This window comes from Zonotrichia albicollis, chromosome Z (genome assembly GCF_047830755.1).
Source record: "Zonotrichia albicollis isolate bZonAlb1 chromosome Z, bZonAlb1.hap1, whole genome shotgun sequence".
Lineage (NCBI taxonomy): Eukaryota > Metazoa > Chordata > Aves > Passeriformes > Passerellidae > Zonotrichia > Zonotrichia albicollis.
Window position 1 is genome coordinate 32476081 of NC_133860.1, and position 25444 is coordinate 32501524.

Below are 25444 nucleotides of genomic sequence, written 5' to 3' on the forward strand. Positions count from 1 at the left end.
GACTCCGCTCGAGCATCAGTCTGGTGCTCAAAAGTCCTGCAAAAACTCAAAAAGTCCTGCAAAACTACTCCTTTCCTGAGTGTGCAACAAACCCTGAAAATCTCCGCTCGAGGGCTTGAATCTGGCTGATTATTACCTTTGCTATTTATTCAGTTATTTACTAGTGAAGTCGTTTTGGGGGCAGGGAGAGTGGGAAGGCTTGCCATGCAAACGTTCGATAGAGGAGGGCAAAGGCAGCTGTCTGGTATTTATGCCGCGAAGCACAGGAGGACGCAGAGACTCGAGAGAATCGCCCACTGTCTGAAGAGTTACTGTGTCTCCAGAGCCGCCGAGAATGGGGAGGGGGTGGCTGGCTTCCTCTTGCGGGCAAATGACCGGCCGTAAGAGTGCGTTTTTAAGGGGTGATGTCAGAGAAATTAAACTCGAGCAGTCAAACACACCCCCCTACCTCAACGACGTGTTTCTTCTGTTCTTAAGGCGAGAGAGGTGGCTGTGTAGCACACCCAGCTCACTCCTGCCCTACTGGGACAGGGGCTGGCCGGCGGCAGACACTTATTAATTATGAACCGGGAGATGTCCCTTTAAGGTCTGCTGCGCTCTCCGAGAGTGTTTAGTGGGGGAGATTTGGCTTTATTTGTACATCCTAACGCTGGGCTAATTCAACGGGGAGGTTTCCAAAACTCAGAGACCTTTAGGCGGTGGGTGGGGGGGAAACTGTGTGCGGGTGGAAGGAAGCGAAACTCTTCTTAAACGCGAAGAAGCAACGTAAAGACTGGATAACAAACAGGAAATGCCTAACTCGGCTGCGAGGCGGACGGGCGGTGCAGAGCGCTGAGCTCCACCGGCAGCGCAGCTCAGCCGGGCGCGCCGGCGGCAGAACCGCTCCCGCCACCGCTGCCCTCCGCCCGGGCTCCCGGCCCCGCTCGCAGGAGCCCAGGCATGGCTGCCTCCTGCTGGATGCTGACAGGTGAGTAAAGCCTTGTTTCTGCCTTGCTTTGAAGATTCGGGTCCCTAAAGCAGCCCTGCTCCCGGTGGGAGGAAGGTGTAGCTGGCAGGGTCTGGCACCCAAGGGACGGCGCCCTCCTGCCCAGATCCCTGCCCCGGGATTGCCCTTCCCGGAGCTGCCCTCCGGCCGCAGGCGGTGAGGAACCTCCTCGGTTTGCTTGTCTCTGGGAACTTTAATTCCTAAACCGATTTTAGAATCTGCTGGCAAGGAAGGGGTGGCTGCTAGATAAGGATGAATGGCTAAGAAGGCATACTGTAATTGTATCTGGCTTGGAAGAAACAAATTTATTTGATTTTGTTGGTTTAGTTTTTGGTTGGTTTTGGAGGCTTTTTTTAATTAGGGTAGATTTTTTTGCTTTCCTCTGTTTGGCTTTCAGACTTCTGACTGGTAAAAGGGAAGTGAGGAAGCACTCACTCACTTCATAAAGATGAGTTCATCCGGAGATGGAATATGTAATATTTCCTTTTAGGGGTTCATTGATTGTTAGTGACTTACTTGCTTTCCTAGAAAATAGGATGCAGCAAGTAACAATGTCCCTAGCTAGTCAACCTGTAGTCACATTCTGGATCTGAAATCAGGGGATTCCTAGAAGTGAGAAAGAAGCTAAGGCAATGCTGCGATTCATGTGCTTGGAAATGTGGACATTGAACTGCACAGCAGCTCTTGCGCAGGCAACTAGCACACAGTGAACCTGAAGCAGTTCCCCCCTGAAACAGGGGAAGAAATCAATTTCATAAGAATTGTCCAAATGCAGGCAGCAGCAAGTGGGGAAAAGGTAAAAGTAGAGTTTTCCCCTCTTCCCTCTGTGCTTATTGTGCAAGACAGAACAGATACTGGAAACTGAAATATGAAAATCTGAATATAGTATTTTGGCATGCCATATTTAGTTGTTGTTCTTGACTGTCTTCATTATTATTAGTGACATATTCCAAAACATGCTTCTGTGTACCTTCAAAGAAGGACACTTTGTAAAACAACAAAAGTTTAGTGTGCCACAACCTCCTTTCAGAGCTGCAGAGTTACCACTGGTAATGCTGACAGATAATGAACTTATCAGTAATAAAAAAAAAAGGTTTACTGTCAGATAGGAAAACATTTCAAGTCTCATCTGGATTTTCCAGGTGATTAATTTTTTGGTGGTGGTGTCATGGGGGTTTCTTTTTTAAAAGATTGGTGGGAAACAGAATAGACTTAGAAATAAGAGAAGGCATTACCAGGTAAAGGATTCAAGTTGTCTCTGGTAAATAAGGGAAGTTTTGGCTTGTTTTGATGAGAATTTTGACCACAGAAAGTCTGACATGCAAACAGACTGAAGTGCATAGAGAATTAAGAAGCCTGATAAGGGTTTGAGTAAAATGATCTATGGCAAAACAATTAGTTAGGCTTGTCTATCTAGTAGAAAAAAAACTAAGGGCAAAATGTTGAACATTTCAGATATATTTGTTTATCCAAATATTATTGCTGAGGATATTATTCCAGATTTCAATGTTTCTTTGTTTTGTGAGAGCACTCAGTCATGACTTTCCAGATCACATATGCTGGTTTCCAAAGATATTGAATACTTGGTTCTCCAAATCCAACAAATGACAAAAGAAAATAAATGTAACTGGCTATGCATAAATCTTAGGGAATATTCAGAAGAATATTCTTACTCTTCGGGTAAAGAATTGCTAGGCTACCAAAAAAAGCCCAGCCCTTTCTCTTTCACCAGGACGTTCGATAAAGTTGGATGAACAGCTATAAGGGATGGCTGAGTTTACTTCAGCTGGCCTCTATGGAAGTGGTTTGACTAGGGATCTGCTGAAGTTTTCTCCAGCCCTACATTTCAACAGGAAGGAATGAAGAAGTTAGTTTAAAGGCTTCCATTACCTTTAAAAGCTTCTTCACTTAACAGTGTTAGGCAAAGCCTGTTCCCTCCTGGACTTGTGTCTTTATTGATGATGGTCTTGCTGTACTCATCTTTATAACAGAAAAGATAAAGGTAAATAGATAAAGACAGAACTGTATGCAGAAAATTAAATGGTCTTTGTTCAGAGTCTGTAGAGGCAGGACAGCCACAGGACAAAGGCAAAGCATGAAAAGAGATGTTTTCCCAAGTTTCCCTCTCCATCTCTCTCTTTTATCTTCCTCTGCTCTTGCAACAATAACGCCCAACACTTCTTAGCAGACTTTCCCCCCTGCATCAGAGATTCTTTCCCATTAGTTTTTCTTATCCAGAATGTAAGTATGTTTGCATGAATTCTAGCTGAAGTGGCTATAATATGGAGGGGATGAGATTTCCTATGAAAACGACCTCTTCTTGTCTAGAATCTGTACATAACCCACCTTCATAAAGTAGCTGACCAAGAATTGAAGATATAAGGAAGTCTCAAACATTTGCAGAGTAATAACCTTAGATAACCAGCACAGCTCTAAAATCCCTAAGAATAGATGCTATCACCATTTTCCTTTTATCTTGCATTGTACTTAAAAAGGTCCAAAAATGGATTTCAAATTGCTACAATTATTAATACCAATAAAATTTTATTTACAGAGTGATTTGTTGCAAGGACTCTTAGGTCTTACATATAGTCTCAATTTGAACTCTTATGTTAAAACTGCAAGAAGAGTTAAAAGTACACACTTGTTTTGGCTCTACCATGATCAAAGTCATCTTTCTCCCTGTCATTAGCAAAATTAGAATGAACTTAGAAAGTTCTATGGTTCTGAATTTTTTTGAGATGTTTTGCTTCTACTGCTCATACTTTGACATACTCAAACAAATAATAATATCCTATATTTACTTTTTTACCAGAGTAGACAAAACATCATCTCTAGTAGGTACTTTCCTTTATAAGTTGACAATAGTCCTGATGATAGTGGGTAAATCCATTGACGTTTACATTTGCCACTAAATATTTGTGGATCACCGTTCACAACTCTATAAATCTTACACCTTGCTGTTTCAGAAAAGGCCCATATCAAAATGTCTCTTTCTACAACAGTCAATTAAATATTTTAAGTGGCAACTTTGTTTCAAAGTTGGTTTTTCTTCTTTGGTTGTGGGTTTGTTTGTTTGTTGTGAGTTTTGCTTTTGGGGTGTGTTAGGTGAGGTGTGTATGTATGCATGCATGTGCATTTTTGTGGGGTTTTTTCTAATGCAGTAAATTATTTTCCTGAATTGAATGTTTCTTTTCTATACTGGATAATACTGGATGCCAACTTGCAACCTTTATCTAGAACACCAGAGATGTGAGGCTGCTTGTAAAAAGTTGGCAGGAATGAATAAGCACAGAAAAGTTTGTAAATACACCACTGTAAAAGAATAAAAAGTAAAATACATTTAATGTGGAAGTTAAATATGCACCACAGCTATTTTTTCTTGAAAGAATAGCATGAGGTCAACCTTTGGAATTTCATAGTTGCAAAGAACAAAAAGAAGAAAATTTGCCATCAGTTCATCATTTACCATTTATATAGATAAGTGAAAGGAACTGAAAGTAAAGGTGAATGCACACTCTCTTCTAAAGAAAACCTGAATGCAGAAGTTCTCTGCCTCTGCTTTTGCATTAAAATGGTAATGCAAAATTATTAGTATGTACAAGTTAAACAAACAGTTACTTACACATGTGCTTATGTTATATTCCCTTGGGTGGTCCTGCTTGATCCTGTGAAACTATTCATGCTAACAGAGTTAAGCATGTGTACTCACAGGAAGAGAGTCTGAGGTCTGAAAAATAAATCCTATTATGTAATATCTGATAAAGTTGTTTTTACACCAGTATCAAGCTTAGGGAAAAGGAATGCACATTACTGGCCAGATCTGAGTTCACTGTCCTGTCACAACTGACTACAGCTAGATACTTCAGAGAAATTTATAGGTACACCACAATGGGAGATATGGGATTATTTTTGCTCACAGTAGCCTTGTATCTCATCAAATTCTTGACTCTAAAGCCTTTCCAAGTCAGCAAATTCCATAATCACAGTGAGTTGTTTTTTCATTTAAAAAAAAGGCTAACAGAAACCAGAAACTTTCTTGTGACCACCTTCTCATCTGTAAGAAGATGCCTTCACACTTTTCTGTTACTAGATCAAGTGTGTAATCATTCCAAACTTATCTGCCGCAATTGCCTTGACACACTTAGCATGGCACATTAGTGTGCCCACCTTCTCAACCTATTTTTATTTAATCATTTCTCATGCAAGCATTTTTGTTTTCTACTCTTCATTCTTTCCCTTGTTCTAAATTTGCAACATCCATTCTTAAATGGAGCTTTTAGCGTTGTATGCTGTTTCAAAAATAAGCTACAGAACTCAGAATCATAGAACTATAGTTTTAAGTGGTTGGAATGGATATTAAAAATCATCTAGTCCTAACCCACCTTGCCACGGACAGGGACAATTCCCACTAGACATCTTCCAGCTTTCTTTTTTTTTTCATTGGGAAACCACAACCTCGCTGGGCAACCAGAGGTTAGGCACTATTCTAGTGTGTAACCACTCTCAAAGAAAAATTTCTTCCTGTTATGTAACTTAAATTTCCCCTCTTTCAATTTGTACCCATTACTTATTGTCCTGTCACTTCAGTTCCTGATAAGAATCCCTCTTCCCTGTCAGATACTGGAAGGTTGCTATGAGGTCTCACATAACCTTCTCTTCTTCTCCAATATTTCTCCCTTCTTGTATAGTGATACAATTTTTCATTGTATCATTTATTTCTGGCTTGCTAAATTCGTTTGGGCTGCAAATTCAGCTGTGTAGTGATGGTTCAGGTCCCTTTTCTTTGCAATATCGTGTTTTAGCAAGGCATCTTATTTCCCCATGCGAACATCCAGCTTCGTTTGAAAAGTGCTTATCTGCCTCCCTAGCACGTCAGATCTGGAAGGAAGCCGGTCAAGGTTCAGGACTGGCTGAAGTGTAACTTGCAAATTTAACCAAACCCTTTTAAACCGGAATTCAGTTCAAGAGCAGCGTGCAAGCACCAGGTCAGGTTTCCCTTTCCATGGGTGGGGGCCGTCTCGCCCCGCCTCAGGCAGGCGGCGGAGGCTGGGGGCGGCACTGCGGTTCCACGGCTCCTTGGCGCCCGCTGAAGCACGGGACTGCACCTCTCGCCTCTTTTGCTATCTGTGCCCCTGAGTTTCTACAACCGCTTGGCTTTGGCCGCTCGGTTTTGGTTTGGCTATTTCCTGTCGTGTTTTGAAACGTGCGGCACGCTGAGAGGAGACTTCAGGAGTTTGGACCGCCGCTGTGAAGCGCTGGAGGGGAATGACGAACGCGGGGGCGCCCCCCTCCCGGCGAGGCAGTAGCCGAGTTCCAGCGCTCGCAGCAGCGCGGCTGCCCCCCGTTCCCCCTCCCTCCTCACACCGCCCCGGCACTTTTCCTTCCGCAGGACGAGGGAGCCTCGGGACACGCCGCCAGGTTATTCGCGCGCGGCGCCCCGCGCATGCGCCATGCTTGCGGTGACCGAGCGGGGCGGGGCGGGGCGCGCCCCGGCGGCGCCTTAGGAGGGAGCGGGCTCTGTGCGCGTGCGCCGTGGGCGCAGCCGGGGACCCTGCGCGTGCGCATTGGGGTCGGCGGCGGGCGCGCGGAGGAGCGCGGGTAGCGGTGGCTCCGGGAAGGTCGCTCGTGTGTCCGTCAGTCCGTCCGGGAGTGCGCGGTCCCGCCGGCTCCGGCCCTCAGCCTTCCCTCCCGGGGCACGCCTGCCGCCCGCTGCCGCCGCGGCACGGGGGGAGGGACGCGAGGAGCCGCCAGGATGAAGCTGGTGAGGAAGGACCTGGAGAAGGATAATGCGGGGCAGGTGACGCTGATCCCCGAGGAGCCTGAGGATATGTGGCACACCTACAACCTGCTGCAGGTGGGTGACAGCCTGCGCGCCTCCACCATCCGCAAGGTTCAGACCGAGTCGTCCACGGGCAGCGTGGGCAGCAACCGCATCCGCACCACGCTCACCCTCTGCGTGGAGACTATCGACTTCGACTCACAGGCCTGCCAGCTGCGGGTCAAGGGCACGAACATCCAGGAGAACGAGTATGTGAAGATGGGCGCCTACCACACTATCGAGCTGGAGCCCAACCGCCAGTTCACGCTGGCCAAGAAGCAGTGGGACAGCGTGGTGCTGGAGCGCATCGAGCAGGCCTGCGACCCGGCCTGGAGCGCCGATGTGGCGGCTGTGGTCATGCAGGAGGGCTTGGCCCACGTCTGCCTGGTCACCCCGAGCATGACGCTGACTCGTGCCAAGGTGGAGGTGAACATCCCCCGCAAGCGGAAAGGGAACTGCAGTCAGCACGACCGGGCCCTAGAGAGGTTTTACGAGCAGGTGGTGCAAGCCATCCAGAGGCATATCAACTTTGAGGTGGTGAAGTGTGTACTGGTGGCTAGCCCAGGCTTCGTGCGGGAGCAGTTTTGTGACTACATGTTCCAGCAGGCAGTCAAGACTGACAACAAGCTTCTGCTGGAGAACAGGTCCAAGTTCCTACAGGTAAAGATCTGTGCAGTTTCCAGGGTGGGTAAAAAGAGGCTTGAGAGTTGTGTGTGATAATAAAAGGTAGTTACATGGGAAATAAGTCATTAAAAAATGAATTTCTGATTGAGCATCATGAGGAAATTGTTCTCATGCCTCCCAAAGCGTAAAGGAGTTACACATAGTACAGGGATGCTTCCCACCTAGCATACCTTAACGTGGAGTAGAGAAATTACAAATTCCCTGTAAAGGCATGTTTACTCTTCGATTAAGTGTGAAGTGCAAGTTCGAAAATACTTTGGACTGTTACTTTGTCACACTGTATGGCATGCATGTTTAGTAACAACTTTCTAAAGATGTTTTTTTAAAAGTACCTGGTTGCGGTATAGGTTAGTTAATTTTATGTTACCAAAATTAACTAAAATTTTGTTGTTAGTTTTGTACTACAGAGTTAAAGGCTGTTGTTTTTTGCTTGTTTCTTAGTCATGTGTGGTTGAGTGGGTGGGGCTTTAGTCTTATACTGAAATAGTCATATTCAAAGCCTAAAATAGGTTTTCCTAAAGATGCTTATTTTATTTTTCAGTTGGAGTAGACCTGGGGTTATGTGGGGGCAGGGATAGTGAAGTGAGTGCCGGTGCTTCATGGTCCTAGTACTTGGGAGACCCGGTGCACCAAGAACCCTCCTTTTCCATGTGTAGCAAAGTGATAACAGTGAGAAGTTTTGATGTAATTCACAGCTTTGCAACCATAATAATTGCACAGATTTGATACTTTTACACCATAGGCCTGCAGTGTTGAGGGTCTTATCTTGAATGCTTTATAAAAGAGGCTTAGGCTTAGATTTTAGTTTCTTGGTACTTTCAAGTAGCGTTATTTTAGGAGCTCATGTATTTAATCCAGCCTTTGAATAAGAGAGGCCGTTTTCTTGTGCTGCTTGAAAGGCAGTTTAAGGGATTTGGTATAGGCTTTGGGTTGCAGGAGAGATTAAAAAAAAAAAATCATGCACGTTTCAAGAAGGAGATAAGTTCCCCAAATAATCATCAAGATTAATACTGCATATCATAGAGAGTATTTGTGATTGGTTAATCAAGAAGATGGTCCTTTTTCTTCAAAAACACCAAACCTTTGACTTCGTTTTCACTCCAGGTCCACTCTTCCTCGGGACATAAGTACGCACTGAAGGAAGCACTCTGCGACCCAGCTGTAGCTAGCCGTCTTTCTGACACTAAGGCAGCTGGTGAGGTCAAAGCCTTAGATGACTTCTATAAAATGCTGCAGCATGAGCCTGACCGAGCTTTTTATGGTCTGAAGCATGTGGAGAAGGCCAACGAAGCCATGGCCATTGACACCCTGCTGATCAGTGATGAGCTTTTTCGGCACCAGGATGTGGCTACCCGTGCCCGATATGTTAAGTTGGTAGATAGCGTGCGGGAGAACATGGGCACAGTACGCATTTTCTCCAGCCTCCACGTGTCTGGGGAGCAGCTGGGCCAGCTGACAGGGGTGGCAGCTATCCTGCGCTTTCCTGTGGCTGAGCTCTCTGACCAGGAAGATGAATCTAGCTCTGAAGACGATTGATAACAGTGACTTCATTCCACAGTTTCTTTTCTGCGTCACGTTGAAATGACATTTAAGGTCCTCCTGACCTGAATACTGTGTGCAGATGTACAATGACATGTAATTAAAAAGTTCTAATTGTGAACATGTACATACATCTATATAGCTTTACTCAGCACACTACTGATGCACACTACCATACATATCCGATGTATGGTAATAATTATTGGTATGTTGTGCTGAGCTGACTGTTTTTGCAGTTCCGGACCACCAGCAGTACAAGAAACTAATTTGGCTCCCCAGTGCTGCTTAGTCTGCATGTTAAGGCAGACTGCCAACTTAGTGAAATGTGTAGGAAAAAATAGTAAACTAACAGAGAAAAATTCACGTTAGACTATTTCTGTTCAAATGCTTGGAAAGAGTATTATGAAACAAATGTAAACTTCTTGGGAAAACTGTCAAAACTGTGCTTGATCTTCACAGGAGCTCCCTGTTCTTCCTAAGGTGTGTCAAAGGAATTGGGTCAATATCAGCTCTTTGGGCTTTGTGAGGTGATGTAAGTGTAACCACTTAAATTTTTCTGTGAAACGCTTGAAGCAGTCTTTCAGCAATGAGACCCTTTAAGTTAACCATTTCTTTGCTAACACAATAGTAGATGCGGGACAAATGGTGACTCTCAGTGTAACCATTTAGTTATCTTTAGAATGCTGTTATCTTGGGAAATTGAAGACTAATAAGATGTCATTGACTGTATTCTGCTAAATTGGCATTATTTAGCACCCAGTTCTGAGAAAGCATGGGAAAAAACTTAGAAAATCAGGACTTCAGTTTGCACAAGGAATCTTTTGATAGCAAATAGTTTAGGTGACTTCATAATCTGGTATTCTATTTGCATATCTCTTTAAAAACTTACATAAACGGTGATACAGAAATACAGATGACAAAAGTATAAATCAAATTTCAGCTTAAGATAGTGGAAACTGTAAAAGTGAAAATTGCCTTTTCAATTATTTGATCAGCTGAAAGTACTGAGAATCAGAAGAAGTTTTCTTCCTTCACTGGGCCGTAAATCTTAGGTTGAGGAAGCAAAAACTGCTTTCAGATTCAGACATAACCTGTAGTTGTATTGTTTCAAACCCAGGTTTGATGATGTGGCTTGTGTGTGTAAATAGGCATTCCTTATTTAAATGTGATAGAAGGTGAGAACAGGAACCACAGAAGAATTCTGTGATATGGAAAGTGTTATAAAAGTGAAAGATTAAAAAATAAAACCACCAAAACTCCTAGTCTGGGTAGAATAGTTTTAGGAAAATAATTTTTAAGTAAAGTCCCCTATGTCCAAAGGTGCTAATCCTCTGAATTTAATACTGTCTATTGGTAGCTGAAGCACCATTCTAAACTTCTTGATACAGAAGTACTTTTGAATTAAAGCCATCTCTCCTCCTCTACATCATGTACACAGTCTAAGAAATTCTTGAAAAGAACTTGTATAAGAGCTGTAACACCTCAGTTCTTCTTTTGTTGAAGACAAACAAGCCCATTGAGACACATACTTAAAGTCAGCTTGCACATGAATTATGTTGTTTGAGCTTTACATTTTTGTCTTGAATGATGCCACCAGTCATAGGATGCTCAGGTGAGCTTTGTTTGGCAATGCAACTGTTTAGTTTTTTTTTTTAATTTGCCTAAGTTTATTGTACACTTTTTAGCAAGAAAGCACCTTGATTCCTGTTATATCTGGTTTCATGTTAAAAACAGGGAGCAGAAGAAATTGACCAGAAAATATTAATTATAGGCAGCCAATTCAGGCCTTAAATAAACTTGTATCAAAACAAGTCATTCATTTCTCTAAGCTTTTATAGCCTAGGATGGTATAGTAGTATATTCCCTATTCCCTTTTTCTAAGTAATGCCAGTTTGTTGCAGCTGTACACACATGACATATTCTAATTTGTAGTGCATCAGAAATTCTTAGTTTTTCTCAACAAACTCCCTGAGAGACAAATTACTGTTCTTTGGTTGTGGGATGGATTGCTATTTTATCAGACCAGATTAGTTCCAATTATTCCATTGTAAACCAGAAGTTGTGAAGAGTTTTTGCTGAGTACTGCATGATTACAATGGGGGTTTTGTGTTTTGTGCCTGTAGTTACCAGCAAGGAAAAGAAGTGGCCATTTTGTTGTGTTTTTCTTTCATCTGGTAAGCAAATGTGACAATAGTGATTCTTTGAATTATTTACACTCAGAATTAAAATTCTGCCTTGACTATATTTTGTGTAATTTTCTTTTTTTTACCTATTGCTATCATGTTGTTATGTCTCTGAAAGAAATACTCATGGAATTGCCCAAAGAAGTATGGAAGGATGGGATATATATTTTTTTTTTTTGGTAAGCATTTTTGTTGTAAAATAAATATACAGTCACTATGTATACAAATGCATCCTGTTTCAGGAAACAGCTTAAGGGCTGGTATTGAAAGTGGGCTGCGTTCAGTGCTTGACCTGGCCAATTTCCAGGGTTGCTAGTATCTTCCATGTGTCAAGGAATTTTGAAGAGTTGAAAAGTCCATACGGACAAAGTTGCTTGCTCAATGCAGACCTTAGGTTGTGGGTATAGATAAGACTTGCAGCAGAGGCATGCTATCAAGCATATCAAATGAGAGAGCCATTGGAAAACATTTTTTGTGTCTATTGTTTAGAACTAAACTATAAACTGCACTTTGAAGTGTCTCTGTTTTGAGCTATCTCCAGTTTAGGATTATATTCTGGCACGATTCTGTGAATAGTGTAGTTTAGCTTCCAGTTTTTCTGTGTTCAAAATGAATGAAGGCACTTTGTAGGACTTCCTGAAGCTTGTTACATTTGGTAGCAAGAAAGCTTTAAAAGCATGAAATTTGATTGATCATGAACCCTGTTGTGCTAGACAGTGATTCAAATAAATTTATTCAGTTATTCTTTTGCCTCTCTTGCAAATTTGTATTTTGAAACAGGCCCCAGTCTGTTAGTTTTGTCACCTTTGGCATTTAAATCCACTTATCATATATGCTTTTTGTGGTTGTTAATCAGCTAAAGCTTGGTGCAAAATGCAAGGTCACCACCAGCTAGAGACCAAGATAATCCTACTAATTACAAGTCAAAATAAAAGATAAATTCTTCAGTAAAATTATAAAGCATTTAACAATATTATTTGACTAGGGAATTCCTCATCTCCCTCCTCCTGTCTTTACCCATATATAAGTAAAATGCTAGTAATAAATTATCTTGGACCACCAATGTGACAAGAGCCCACAGCTCTTCAGTTTAATTTGTGGCAAGACTAGACATTATGTTTTTAAAGCTGTGTAAATGTCTAAATTTTCATTTGCAACTGTTCTCTCACAGGTTAAGTAGCGCTGAATTTTAAAACTAACTTATCCTCCAAAAATTTCTTACAACTTCTGAGCTGCTGACCTCGGTTTGCCATGTTCAGTGAAGGTATATTATAGCTCAGTTCTTATAGGACTGATAGATCACTTGAGCCTCTCAAATTTCTTTCTGGAAGTTGCATTATAGGTCTAGAAAACTGTACTCATAGGCATGCACATTTTAGATCACCTGGTCCACTTTTCTCTGAGACTTTCATAGCTCTCTTTTTAAAGAAAAGAAACCTGTTTCATAAATAAGTAGGCACTGTTTTGCAGGAAAAACCCCCATAATGTCAGAATGTGTTACTTGAAGCCATATTTCTACAGCAAGTAGTCTATTGATTCTACAAAAGACCTAAGAAAGCAATTTTTAAAATATGAAGCAGCAATTAGAAAGTCTGCAATTAGGAATTCTTTTTTATAACCTAAAATCAGAATCCCTACAGGAGACATAATAAAAACAAAAAAAAGAAGGAATGACTTCAGTAAAGTACTTATGTATTTTTTAGGCAGAATTTAAGACTTGATTTTTTTTCCTTGCATCGGTTGCTTTAATCTGAAGATTTCTCAGTTCTGACTTGATTCAGCAGATAGTGGGGAGAGAGTGGTGGTAGATAATTTTCCAGTATTTGTCTTTCTCCTGTAATGGCCACAAATTGCTTTTAGGGTTTATTCAGATTTTGTGTGGAAAATAAGTATTTTGATGTTTCATTATTCTGCAAATTTAGGGTTAAGAAAATGCCTAACCATTTGGTCTTGTGATAATAATGATTCTTAATTCAGGCTCTGACAGGGATTGAGCCTGGGCTTTTTCAGCAGGGGAAAGAGTAAACACAGGCTGTGAAGCCTCTTGTGTGACAGTTGCCCAAAGACTTGCTGAATAAGTGCAATGTTTAGTCCTGCCACATATTTCATGCTTGACTCAAATAGGGCATTGACTTGGATTTGAGGGTAATTGCTTGCATGATACAGAATCTAAAGGAAAGATTCTGTCTTCAGTCTAACAACGAAACTGCGTATCCCCTGTCAACTTGTAAACTTGACTGTTTTAGATATGCTCTGTAGCTTTCCTGTGGAAAAAAAAAATGACTCCTGAGGTGTCTTAATCTGCAATAAAGTGTGAGGAAAAGGTTTCTGAAATCATGATTGTTTTTTCTGTTGTCTGAAAATAATTCTTCCTTTTGTCCCACTTGAGAGCTGTATAAGAAACAGAGAGGGGAGTGGTATCAGAACGGCCCTTCTTTCCAAGTCAGTGTATTCTGGGAAATGCAACATGAAGCAGCAACTTTCAAGCCCTGCCAGGTCTTGTCAGTTTTTTGCTGTATCAGTCTTTAATTTATTGCCCTCTTTTTGGGAAATGCCACATTTACAGCTAATGTAATTGCTGTCATGCTACTCTAATAATTACTTAGAAGTCAAATCAGAGCTGATCATGAATCTTCTGGCAAAGCAGCTATTCCATTAAAGAATGTTAATTAGTTGAAACAAGTCCTCCTTTTTAGGAATGTACATACCAGACATGATGGGAAGTGTTTTCTCTGGTCCAAAATGGAATTTCTAGTCAAAGCCAAGCCTAGAATAGCAAAGAAAGAGTGTAAGGGGTTTAAGAAGTCTAATGGAACAGAAGATACAAAGCTTAAAGCCATTTTCTCTTTCATAGTAAGCACAAGGCTAAGTTGCTAGCTAACACTAGCTAAAGGTGATCCCTTTGCTGTCACTGTCGTTAATAAGTACAACTTCCACACTGAGCAAATAGATAATCTTATATCTTGTTTGAGATATCTAAATTACAGCTGGCTCAGGCATGATGTCTGAAGGGATGACGTAGGCAATTTTCAGATTTCTGGTCTGAATGTGAAAGGAAAATAATTGAAAACTAGAACTGTTCCTACCAAAAACATTTCTATCTGTAGTTTTTCAGAAAAAAAAAAAAAAACCCTGAATAGTGTTCCATGTTTCAAAAAGATTTTGGACCTGATGTCTACCAGCAAATCTGCTTTTGAAGATGGGCAGATTCTTTCCCATGCAGTACTTTTTGTTTGATTAGAACAAATACTTTTAGCACATGTTTTACTGAAGGGGTTTGTATGTGAAGATGTGTGTGTTCAGTAAGAGAAACAGCTAACTTGACTCTCGACTTGTTGCTTTGATAGCTGCAGGATTGGCTCAGGATGCGCGGTTGATAATTATCTTCAGGACTGGAAGATTTGTTTACTGTAGAAGGAACTTGGTAGCAAGTGATAAATTCAGGAAGTCTGACAGTTTTTGAATGCTCATGGACATTTCCTTTAACGGTTTCTGAAGCCCTGAAAGCTACAGCAGGTTTTGCTGAAGAAAATTGCCTTTTCTTTGACCTTCATTGTTCAAGTGTTTTAGATAAATAGTTAAGGTGTGAGAGATGTTAATTCATTGCATTTGTTTATCTTGCCCAAACAGGTACCATAAGACCACTTCCATTTGGTAAAGAGAACTGGTGTATCCCAAATTATTTATTCCTCCCCTGTGTGGAAATTTTTGTTCTGAAATAGGTTGTCTAAGAGAAGCTGAAGTGGACTTTGCAGGAACAGTGCTGGGTGAACACTGGCGCTCTGCCAGGACAGTCAAGTCTCCTGGGACACTGGCTGCCCTCGCTGCAAAGCTGTATGTAGGAGCTACTGGGACAGCAGTGGTGAGAGGCAGAAAAAGAGCAGCTGTCTCCTGAGAGAGCTGTTCCAAGTTCCAGAGCTGTGAGGAAAGATGAAAAGCTGTGGCTTAATGGAAAACATGAGATGCTGTTTTGGGTATGTGACTTCTTCCCCAAAGGGAGATGCAGTGAATGTTTGAAATGTCTGAACTCAGTTCTAACAACTCATGCTAGGCTGAGGGTAAGATGCCAGCTGATGTGATTAAGCTCTGTGTGTGTGTCTGAGGGAGAGGAGCTTTGAGCCTGAGACAGACTCTAGAGATATTGAGACCTTGCTAATCCTCTCACTATGGAGTAATTTCCGGCCACCCTGCTATTGCTGTATCTGAGGCTTGTGAAAGGCTGGCTTTGTTTTCCTTTCATACCTGTCTGAAAACCACCTTCGTTTTCAAAAATACTGCTTTGTGAAACAAACGCTTCACTGTGTTGTGTTGGCAGTCTGTATGATAAGCAAAGGAAAAATTTCTAGTCAGACATTAAAAAATACTCAGACCAAGAGAAGCTGATTGAAATAAATCGTAAAGGCTTTTTGAGAGTGTACCTTGTGAGAAGAAAAAGAGAAAGAACGATGAAACCACATGTAACAAGGTTTGTTGGTGTTTTTTAACAGTTTTCAGGTCATTTCAGCTGAGATAAAAAGACTGGTAAGTCAAATCAGTCAAATGACAGGCTTTTAAACCTTTTCTCAAGAAAACCCCAGAAACCAGTTGTTAAAACTTTATTAGTACAGTCAACATTGTGTTCTTGGTAAATTACGACCGCCTAAACTGTTTCAAGCTGTCTGCATTTGTTTTATCCAAATGTAAATTTCCATGGGCCTGTTTTTTGCTCTTATGGGATAAAGTATTTTGTTATGAACAAAGATGAGTGTTTAGAAAAAACAAAATTAATGCTGACAACTGTGAGTCCAGCCTTTCATAATTTTGAAGACTGGTCTTTCTTTTCTAAATAGGTAATAGAAATTTATAAGGGATGTGGGGTTTTTTTTGAAAGAGTGTGGAAATTGTCACTGAAAAGATGCTTAGGGCTTTAGGCAGTCGTAATTTGAATTTGAGCTTTTTTGCTTATTTCTAGAACATTTTTAAAACTATTTTGTTTCCCTACTTTAAGCACTTTTATTTTGACATAAGGACTGGCAAGAAATAAATGTATGTTAGAGATCAGAACGTTCCTACTACTGAAAAATGAGAAATTGGAACAGCCTTCCAGTCAGAAAAAATCAGAGCAAAAGGTCACTTTTTTATGGAATTTGTTTACCCTGAGAAATGTGATATAGTTAACAGTAAGAGATAGGAATCAATTCATCAGTCCTGTACCCATGCTTGGAACAGGAGCAGAGCACTTGCTGGTTTTATTTGATCAGAGCATTGTGTTGCCCTGTTTATGTCTGTTCAATTCTTAGCACATATGTTCACACTGCATCTCAGCAATCGCACCAGATTCCACCACAACACTGACCTCCTGTGAGACAGGCATTAGCTGTTTGAGCTAATGATGCAAAAATGCTAAGGTTACGTACCTGATGAATGCTTAATGAGTACTTTCCTTTCCATCTCTGCCAGCTAGATGTCTGCCAGGAGCTGTATAGGCCATTAAAAATATTTTTTGGGAGTTTTATTTGTAAACAGGCATTAGACTGAAATCAGCGATCATTAAGTGTGTTTTCTTTTGAAAGCGTGTTTTCTCCAGTAATTTTTAAGAGAGCAGCTATGAGTTGGTCCTCTGTATCTACCAGCACAGCTTGGTAAAGTCTGTTTCTTCCAAAGAAAACTGTGGTATCCAAAGGGCTGTAGACCAAAAAGAACAAAAAGACCTCAGCATCAGAACTGCTGTGCTGCCTCATAGCTGGGCAGGAAGGAAAAGCTGAAAGTGATCTGCCAGACTCTGCTGCTGAAACTATAGTTGAGGTGCTACTTGCATAAGACTGATGTTAAATCTATGCTAAGGTAGCACATACATGCAACAGTAGTATTGCGGGATTTAAGTTGGTGGCACAAGTTTCATTTGTACCTTTTTAGGAGGTCCTTTTTTTAAGACTTGCAGATCCCATTCACTTTAAGAAGACTGAGTCACTTTTAAATGACCCCAAAACTGATCCTAGTTTTGCAAACTTTGATACAGCTTGGACAATTTCCTCACTATTAAACTTGCATAGTAGCTCTGTGAGGGTGATGCAGATGTTTGAAACAAAGAATAGCAGGTTCTTTTTGGAACTCCTGGTATCACGAGGATACTTTCAGAATAGGCCTGGTCCAGATAGATATCTTTAAAATCATGGGTGTACTTCAGTCCTGTGGGTGGGAAATGAAAGCTATTAGTGCCAGTAATTCATGTAGAAAACTCTATCTTAAACTGCATCTAAAAAACAGGATGTTTTTCTACCTCTAGAATCCAGCTCTAATTTTTTTGGGGGGGAAACAAACCTTCCTTTTATAATCTCTTCATGGCTGGTTCCAAATTTCCCTGAATTGTTTATTGGCGAATAAAAATGAACATTTGCAGTAAAAAGACCTAAGATTAATTTTGCAGTGCTTTCAACTGGTTTATCCCTACAGCAATGATACAACAAAAGAGATGTTCATGCTGTAACTGATACTTGAGTGCCAGAGTCTTTAAAAATAAGTAGATATTGTTGGTGATGCATATTATGCTAAAGTTGTCAGTACGTTGCCAATCAGTATTGATAATGTATGATTGAGTGACTTTTGGAGAATTCATTAGCTTTTCACTTAAAGAAAAATTATCTTGACCATAAAAATGTACCACATAATAGAAGAAATTAAAAGCCCGTACAATTTTGCTGCAGTTTTTAAAATTGCTTTGTTTTCCAACTGCACTGTGAAATGACAATGAAATAGTCGCCAGTCTTGACCATATTCCATTCCACACATATCCCCCATAATTATTGCAGGGAAAAAGTTTCTTGTTAGAGGTGCATCTTCTGTTCTTATTTCAAGAGTGATACTGATGGAAAGTTGGCGTTTTGATTTTGTCTTTTTTTTCTCATGGTCACAGATGAACACTGTATGCCAATTCTGGCTTACTGGTATAGGAATCCATTTACAGAAAGTTCAGTTGTTCAGTTGTATCTGTTGCCTGTAAATTATGCTCACCTCACAGGTAGACCAAAGATGAAATACTAGCATAAGACACATCAGGATGTGAAAGTCCTTGTGATTATCTTGGACCATAAGATGAGCTAACCTGCAAAATACCTTCTGCAGCAGCCTTATGAACTGACTAATGTAATACCAGGTGTTCTTTTGGTCTTCTTTGACCAAATGAGTAAACTTTTTTTCTTAGGGTGCAGTGTTTTTCATTATATGCGTGTGGTTTGTTGTAGCCTTTACTAGATTAGGCAGCTATTTTTATGGTTAAGTTCATGGAAAATTTGATTTAATGATCACTGTGGTAATTTGCAGTTTCACATTCTTATCTGCTTGGATTTCTCGATTCCAAGTGTAAACTTTGTGTTATCACAGCAATGTTCTTCAAATTGTCCAGTACAATAAAAGATTTCTCATCAGAGTTAATTCATAGGTAGGAACGACTAAGGAAACAAACTGGGTGAGGATTATCTTCACTTTTAGCAGTGAAAAATCATAGATTCCAAACAAGGAGTGCTCTGTATGTCGTAGTAGAAAGTTGCTACTGTGATCACTCGTGCTGGCACATGCTTGGAACAGGCTCAGGATTTCGCAATGACCAGGTCAGACCTGATCTGTGCAAACAGACAGTGCCTGCTCCCTCATGCTTATGCAGGACAGGCTGGCTCTCCCTGCGGGCATTTCAGTTCTGTGCAGTTGGAGAGGCATTTCCATCTGACCTTGTGTGAGAGCTCTACCATCTGGGGACCATTCATGGAGAAATTCCAGCATTTCAACAAATATGTGACTTATTTTCCATTATTGCCTGTAGCAATCTCTTATCAACTACATTCTCACTGTAGCAATTTTTTGGTTACCAACAGGAGAAAAAGTTTTTAAAAAACTAAATCTTGAGCAATTTTATCGATAGTGCGTTTGATACATCACAAAGAATTAACATAGGCAATAGAAAAAAGGAATTATTCAGATGATGGTTCATATTTTCAGTCCAAGCTCCATGTCAAGCATTTTTATACTTCAAAATTTTCCTTTAGCAGCAGTATGTTTGTCCCTTACTTTCCAGTTCTTCTCTCAAAAAGATGTGCATACAATTATTTAATTATTTTTTTAATTCTTTCAACTTTACCACGGTACTTAACATAAGTAAAGGAGTTTTCTGTGTGAGACTGTTGTAGCATTTCCCTGTGATTTTTAAATGGAATTCAGTTCAGTGAATATTATTTTGATTTATGTTTTTTTTCTGGAACCTGTTAGCTTTATGTAACAAGTTTGTCTGAAGAATAAAGTCTTAGTGCTAAAAAGCACTTTAAAGTTTAAGAGTGTTCAGGTCTCTCTCTGTACTAGATGTGGTTCAGCTAAAACTGAACAGTTGTGTTACAATGAAAATTATGATAGCTGTTTTATTATGGGAAAGAATAGGTAAGTTGCTTCTATACATCTTGACTGTACTTTGCAAGTTGATTTTTTTCTTCTAATATACATATCTGAGATTTAATTCTGAAGTTTATATCTGCCCTATTTGTCTCTGTCATTTTTGTTTGGTCAAGCTTTCTTCTTGCATTTGGATTTCCCCCCCACATCACTGTATATCAAAATTGTTTAAGACTAAAGGTAAAACTAGGTATTTATAAGCTTCCATCTTTTCCCTTCCATTGTACTCCAAAAGAGATTAGATCACTGTGAAATTGATACTGATGCATTTTATAGAGACAGTCTATGTTTTTGTTGTACTATGTAAAAACTGGCTTAGATTTGATGCTCTAGGTAGCTGAATGTGAAAGGGTCACATCAGGGTATTTGCACTTCGTTTTGGAGGATTTCTTCTCCTCCTGAAGCTTTGAGTGATTTGATTGGGAGCAAGCCAATGATTATGCTGAGCCCAAGGCAATGAAAGACACGAGTTAGTAGTCATTGTGAAGTAAAGGAATGGAAAAAGTTTTACTCGCTTAAGACTTTGAGAAAAATTACCTGGAAATCTCTGAAAACAATTGGGGGAGGAAATGAAAGGGTAAAAGAATCAAGTCAGGTAGGTAAAAAAATAATTTTCTTTCATCCATGTCACAAACGGAGTGATAGACTTCACTCATAGGAGTGAAACTCCAAAATATATTATTGATATAAAACAGTGAATTGACAAAATTCAGTGTTAAATATGATGGTGATTTAACCAGGTTTGATGGCAAAGTACACTGGACTAACAGTGTAGAGGGCAGAGACAGATAAATCTGTCAGGGAGACTTTGCTGTTCTGTCATCAGGTTCCGAAAGGACCCCCTTGCTCTCAGAGAGGAATCAATCCAGGTCCAGCGAGATCCTCTCCTGGTTCTAGGCTTGGTCAATGCTTATGTCCAGAGGATTGTACGTGCACAATCAATCCTCTGTAGCACTTAGCTAAGATGTCAGAGTTTAGCATGCTGTTAATCACTTGCTGAGAATGTGCTGCTGCAAGGAGTCTTTCAATTCCTCAAGGAGTAATCTTGAGAGGTCCCTTCTCAGGGAGAGAAAGGAGCAGTCCTGGCAGGGAGATAGTTGCATGAGTTTTCAGTTAGGCATTATTTTTTGCATCAGTTCTCAGATCATCATATTTCCCACAAAGTTTGAATGGAATTTCTGTCCTGGGGCATTTTATAGATAGCTGGTTTTAAATTTGATGGAGTAGACTGGTAAAGCGTGGATTTATCAAACAGAGTAACTTTTTTGGGAGCCCTTTCTGGTGCAATGGTTCACATTCTCTTAAAGTCTATTTAGATTTTTTTTATACATAAGTAACAGCATGGTGGCAATTTATCTACCGTCAGAAGTGCATTGATTTGCCTCCAGTGTTTAGCAATTTTTTCTCTGTTTTGGCAGGTGTTTTTGTCAAAGATAACTTGCAAGTTGCTAAGGAAAAAAAAAAAACCAAGTACAAGGCATTCAAAAGAAACTTAAAAAAATGTAGACAATGTCATTTTCAATTCAAATTTGAACACTGACAAGTAATGATTTCCTCAAATCAAAGAGTTCACCAGTGTCATGAGTATTCAGGACTTTTTCCTTAGTTCCTATATTAGCATACTAAAATTGTGAAAGATGTAGGCCATGTTGCATGATGGTGAAAGTCACCAGCCTGCATCTTCTCAAAATAAACCTCCGTTGAATCACGAATGACTCGTACTGTTGGACACGTATTTCATTTTCTGCCTTGAAATTTCTTGAAATAATTCTACAGCCTTTCATGTGTTGTTTTACAACTCTGAAGTAAACTCAGTTTTGAAAACTCTGTGTTAAAAAATGCACCTGTGATTCAAAATATATTTACAACAATTATAACCATTTCCTAACATAATAAAGTGGCACTATGTAAGGATGGTCATATCATTTTTTTTTAACCAGACAGTGATAGGTTGACCTTCTCAATCGTTTGTGCTACCTCTGCACAAGCTAGTATATCTTTGAATTTAATCATAGACAGAAAGTTAGAGGAACTGTTTGTTTAAAGTGACATTATATATATGATTTGGTAAGGTAGAAAAGGTATGGCAGGTATTTGCTTAAGAATGAAAAAAAATTAGTTTTTCTTCCCCTCATTAGCAAGTGTCACAGAATTTAATTTTGTAGGAAACATGAAATGAAAACTTAGAAATATTAACTATTTCACATTATATGAAAAATAGCACTCTTGATGCTCAATTACCATCATACTTGTTGAAAAGAAACAGTAAGGTTCATACTGGATCTACTTAGGTGGGTTTTTTTTTAGGCTAAGAGCAACAAAATTGACCTGTAATGCATAAAGTATGCTTGTGTGGAAAAACAGCCTAACTAGCAGTGTGAAGTCAAATGAAAAATGACTGTGGAAGAAGTGACTTTGGGACTTGCTGTCTTGTGTTTCCTGTAGCCCAAGGTGTACTTGACCTACATGCTCATTTCAAGAAGGCTACATAATGGAAATCTTACAGAACATCAGCCAGGAAAAGCTAGGATTCATCGTAACTGAACAAGTGGTTGTAGAAAACCAAACTAAATGTCCTATTTGACTCTTACTGATGGGTTTTATTTCAGAAAACAACATACGTGTTCATTTTAGCTACGGTTTCTGCCTGGAATATGGGGCTTGCACATAAAGCTGTATGGTAGGAATTGAAAGTTCCAGTGGGGGGCTCATGAGGAATGGTCTTTGGTAGCAAAGGAGGATGGACATCGTGGGAATACAAAAAATGTAGAAACTTGTGTGGAGTTAAGTGTTGATGGAAGAACTACATCCAAAAGATGGACTGGAAATGATTGGAAACAAGATAAAACATTTTGTAGGAGTTGTTTCACTTCCATCAAGCTGCTAAATTTGCAAAGACTTTGTACATCTGCACAAATTGAGAGGCAGACCTCATAAAGTTCTTTGTATGTGACTGCATATTTCTAAGGTTTTTTTCTTTCTTTTGTGAGAAACTGCAAAGTGCTAAGCATTGTGATGATGAGAGGGCCACTTTCCAAATTTTGCACAAAATAGTTTTATTGTGATGACTGCTAATTGAGTAGGGGACATATTCTTGGTCTCTGCCATTATATTTCCAAAAGTTTTGCCTGTTGCATTGTGTTATTCATTTGGTACTGCATTACAAAGCATTAATTCAGTATATTTTCAGACTTGATACTGCATTATAAAGCTATTTTCCAGCACAAAATACTTAGTACAAAACCAGTAAAGAGAGCTTTATTTAAAGGGTTGAACAAAGCATTTAATTGGTTTTGAAAACCATTTGGCTACAGCATCTGGAATTACTTTCAAATATATATTTCTTGGTCTTCTGTGGTATTTATCTACTTTTAATAAGAAGTGTTTTATTAATTATTCAGTCTCCTTCCAGAAAGTCAGTCTTTTGCTGTTCAAAGGTTAAAGATTAAAGAAAAAATGCCAGAGGCAAAATCATACAAAAGTTCTTTTGTAGCCCTGAAAAATAAAAGGCTCAATTTAAGCACTCTTAAAAAAGTGTCTGAAGTTGATTCTTTTTTTATATATATACAGCTTTATTTGAAATATGTTGATATTTAGCCAGGCAGAATTGAATGCAACAAGAGCTTCTGCCTCAACCTTCTTGGCCTTCCGCAGTAAGACCAGAGCACTGTGGCCCCTGAACTCACAGACAGCAATTGTACAACACTGTCATATTTTCTTCCACTTGGCATGTCAGTGGCTAAATCTCTTTCTCATAGGAAAAGGCTGTGTAATTCTGCAGTGACATTATCACGAGTGAAGCAAAAAATAGAGTGTGTAGATTTCCTGGTCCAGCAAATAATCCACTTTCACGTGTTTGAGCCATGATTTTAGAAACAGCATTTCTGTAGTTATCACTTTGCAAGTAGAAACATGTTTAATCTTCCTTGCTGCCAGCCAGGTGCAGCCCAGGCCTGACCCAAGTGCACGGGGTTGTGTTGGTGCAGCCAAGGGATCCAGCTTTGAGGCGGTTTAGTTTCCTGAGGCTCAGTGTGCACTGGAGGACACAGTTTGTTCTCTGCAGCTGGCTGAGAGCTGCAGCTCAGGCTTGCAGGTGCCAACACACATTGGGATCAATTTCCTCAAGTGTAAGAGTTTTCAAATTGCAGAACATGATACTGTCTGTCACCATTTTGAAAGTAAGCTTTTGTGGGAGGCCACAATACTGCTTCCCTCAGTGAGTCACACTTACCAGCACCCCATCTGCATCCTTTTGTGCTCATTTGTTTCAGAGGTTTCCTAAGATGATGAGGCAGGTAGTCTTTGCAACATCAATGTAAAACACTGTTGAAGGCAGTCAGTTACTGTCTTACAATTAGGACATCTTTCCTAATAACACCTAGCTTTCAGTACACTGTGATCACATGCACAGTTCCCTGTTGCCATATTGTGCACCTGTTCTGTTTGCAAGTTCTTAAAATATCTTTGCAACACCACTGATTGTAGTACATGCGGTACAAGCATTAAGGCAATTTTTCTTTTCATTGATTTTCCAAGATCTCTAAAGATATGAGAACTCCATAAAACACTTTAATCTTATTTTAGTCTTCAGCTTAAATTTCTGCATTCTCTCTTATATACCAAAAGATGGAGACAGTCTTATTTTTTAAACTTTTTTTTTAATTTCCCAATGTTTTCCAATAGCACATGCTTATAAAAAACATTTCTACTTGTTTTGGTGTGTTCCTTGGTGTGCAAGAGCTGCTTTGTTTCAGTCTCCTGCAAAATGCAGATGAATTGATAAAAACAGGTGCTATAGCAGTAAGTGTGAAGTGAAGCAAAAAATAACTTTTTAACCACATGCTGGCAGGGAGAAGTAATACCAAGCCAATGTGTTAGACTTGTCCAATGCTAAGTGTAAATTCATCCTTTCCTGTTTTTGAAAGAAAACATTTGGATTTCTTGGTGTTGTCTCTATTTATAGAGGATGCAGTTGTTATTTGCTACAAACCGTACACAGTTAAAGTATCCTAACTCAATTTATTCACTTCTCTTGTCTAAGTTGGTCTTTATGGTGCCATTTATTGGGGATGATTTGTGGTGATCTATTGTTCATCAGTAAAGAACCAGGTGTTAGCCTTTGTTCTACATTTTGGCTTATGTTTATATCCATCTTTTTAGGAAAATAAGGGTGCCAATTCTGTGTTTGTAAGGTTAGAGTATCCAGCCAGGCAATATGCTTGTGAACAAGTCCCAGAAAAATCTGGTTTTGCATGGTTTGGAGGCAGAGTAACTATCCAGACAGCACAAACGTTTAGTTAAAAGAACTCATTAAATAAAACAGAAAAGAATTTATTAGTGGCTACTGGACAAGTATGAGCTACTACTCCAGGTTTGTAATAGAAATAATATTTGTGTTGTCGTCTTGGTGACTGAGTGTTAACTTTTCATGTATAGGTACAAGCTGTGCTAAGCAAAGAATGGCACACGCATCAGCTCATGTTCCGCTCAGTGTAAGTCAGCAGTGAGAGGGACATGGTCCCAGGTTTTTCTGCAATGCCTCATTTCTTGCAGAACATGAAGATGAAACTGGAACTTCGGTTTTAACCTTTGAGAAACTTTTATACTTTGCGTTTCTGAACTGTGTCAGTCGATTTTGGTCTGTTCGCAGTCATTCTGTTGACACAACATGAAATAGTTCAAAATCTTAATTTACCTACATTATCTGTGATTAAGTCCAATACTATGTACCTTATGAATTTTTTTTTACGCCTTAATTCCCACAGTTCTGAAGAGAATCCTCTCCAGCTTCCCTGTAGTTCTCCTTTTTCCAGTGCC

General features: G+C 39.9%; 2 protein-coding genes across 2 annotated transcripts in view; both read left to right on the forward strand.

Annotated features, from left to right (window-relative positions):
* The first annotated feature begins 273 nt into the window (after positions 1-273).
* Positions 274-25444, forward strand: part of ITGA1 (integrin subunit alpha 1) — a 69640-nt gene continuing 44469 nt past the window's right edge. The window contains exon 1 of the mRNA XM_005490672.3: positions 274-967. Within this exon, the coding sequence (XP_005490729.1) occupies positions 940-967 (28 nt within the window). The 5' untranslated portion in view covers positions 274-939. The remainder of the gene's footprint in view (positions 968-25444) is intronic.
* Positions 6526-11273, forward strand: PELO (pelota mRNA surveillance and ribosome rescue factor). Its single transcript, XM_005490671.4, has 2 exons — positions 6526-7466; positions 8595-11273. Exons 1-2 carry the CDS (start codon positions 6741-6743, stop codon positions 9024-9026), a joined length of 1158 nt encoding a protein of 385 aa, XP_005490728.1. The 5' UTR covers positions 6526-6740; the 3' UTR covers positions 9027-11273.

What these genes read in the sequence shown, in the direction of transcription:
- PELO (XM_005490671.4), top strand. Translation starts at nt 6,741, where the DNA reads ATGAAGCTGGTGAGGAAGGACCTGGAGAAGGATAATGCGGGGCAGGTG. An exon ending in ACAGGTCCAAGTTCCTACAG is followed by an intron (nt 7,467 to 8,594) that starts GTAAAGATCTGT and finishes TTTTCACTCCAG; the next exon opens with GTCCACTCTTCCTCGGGACA.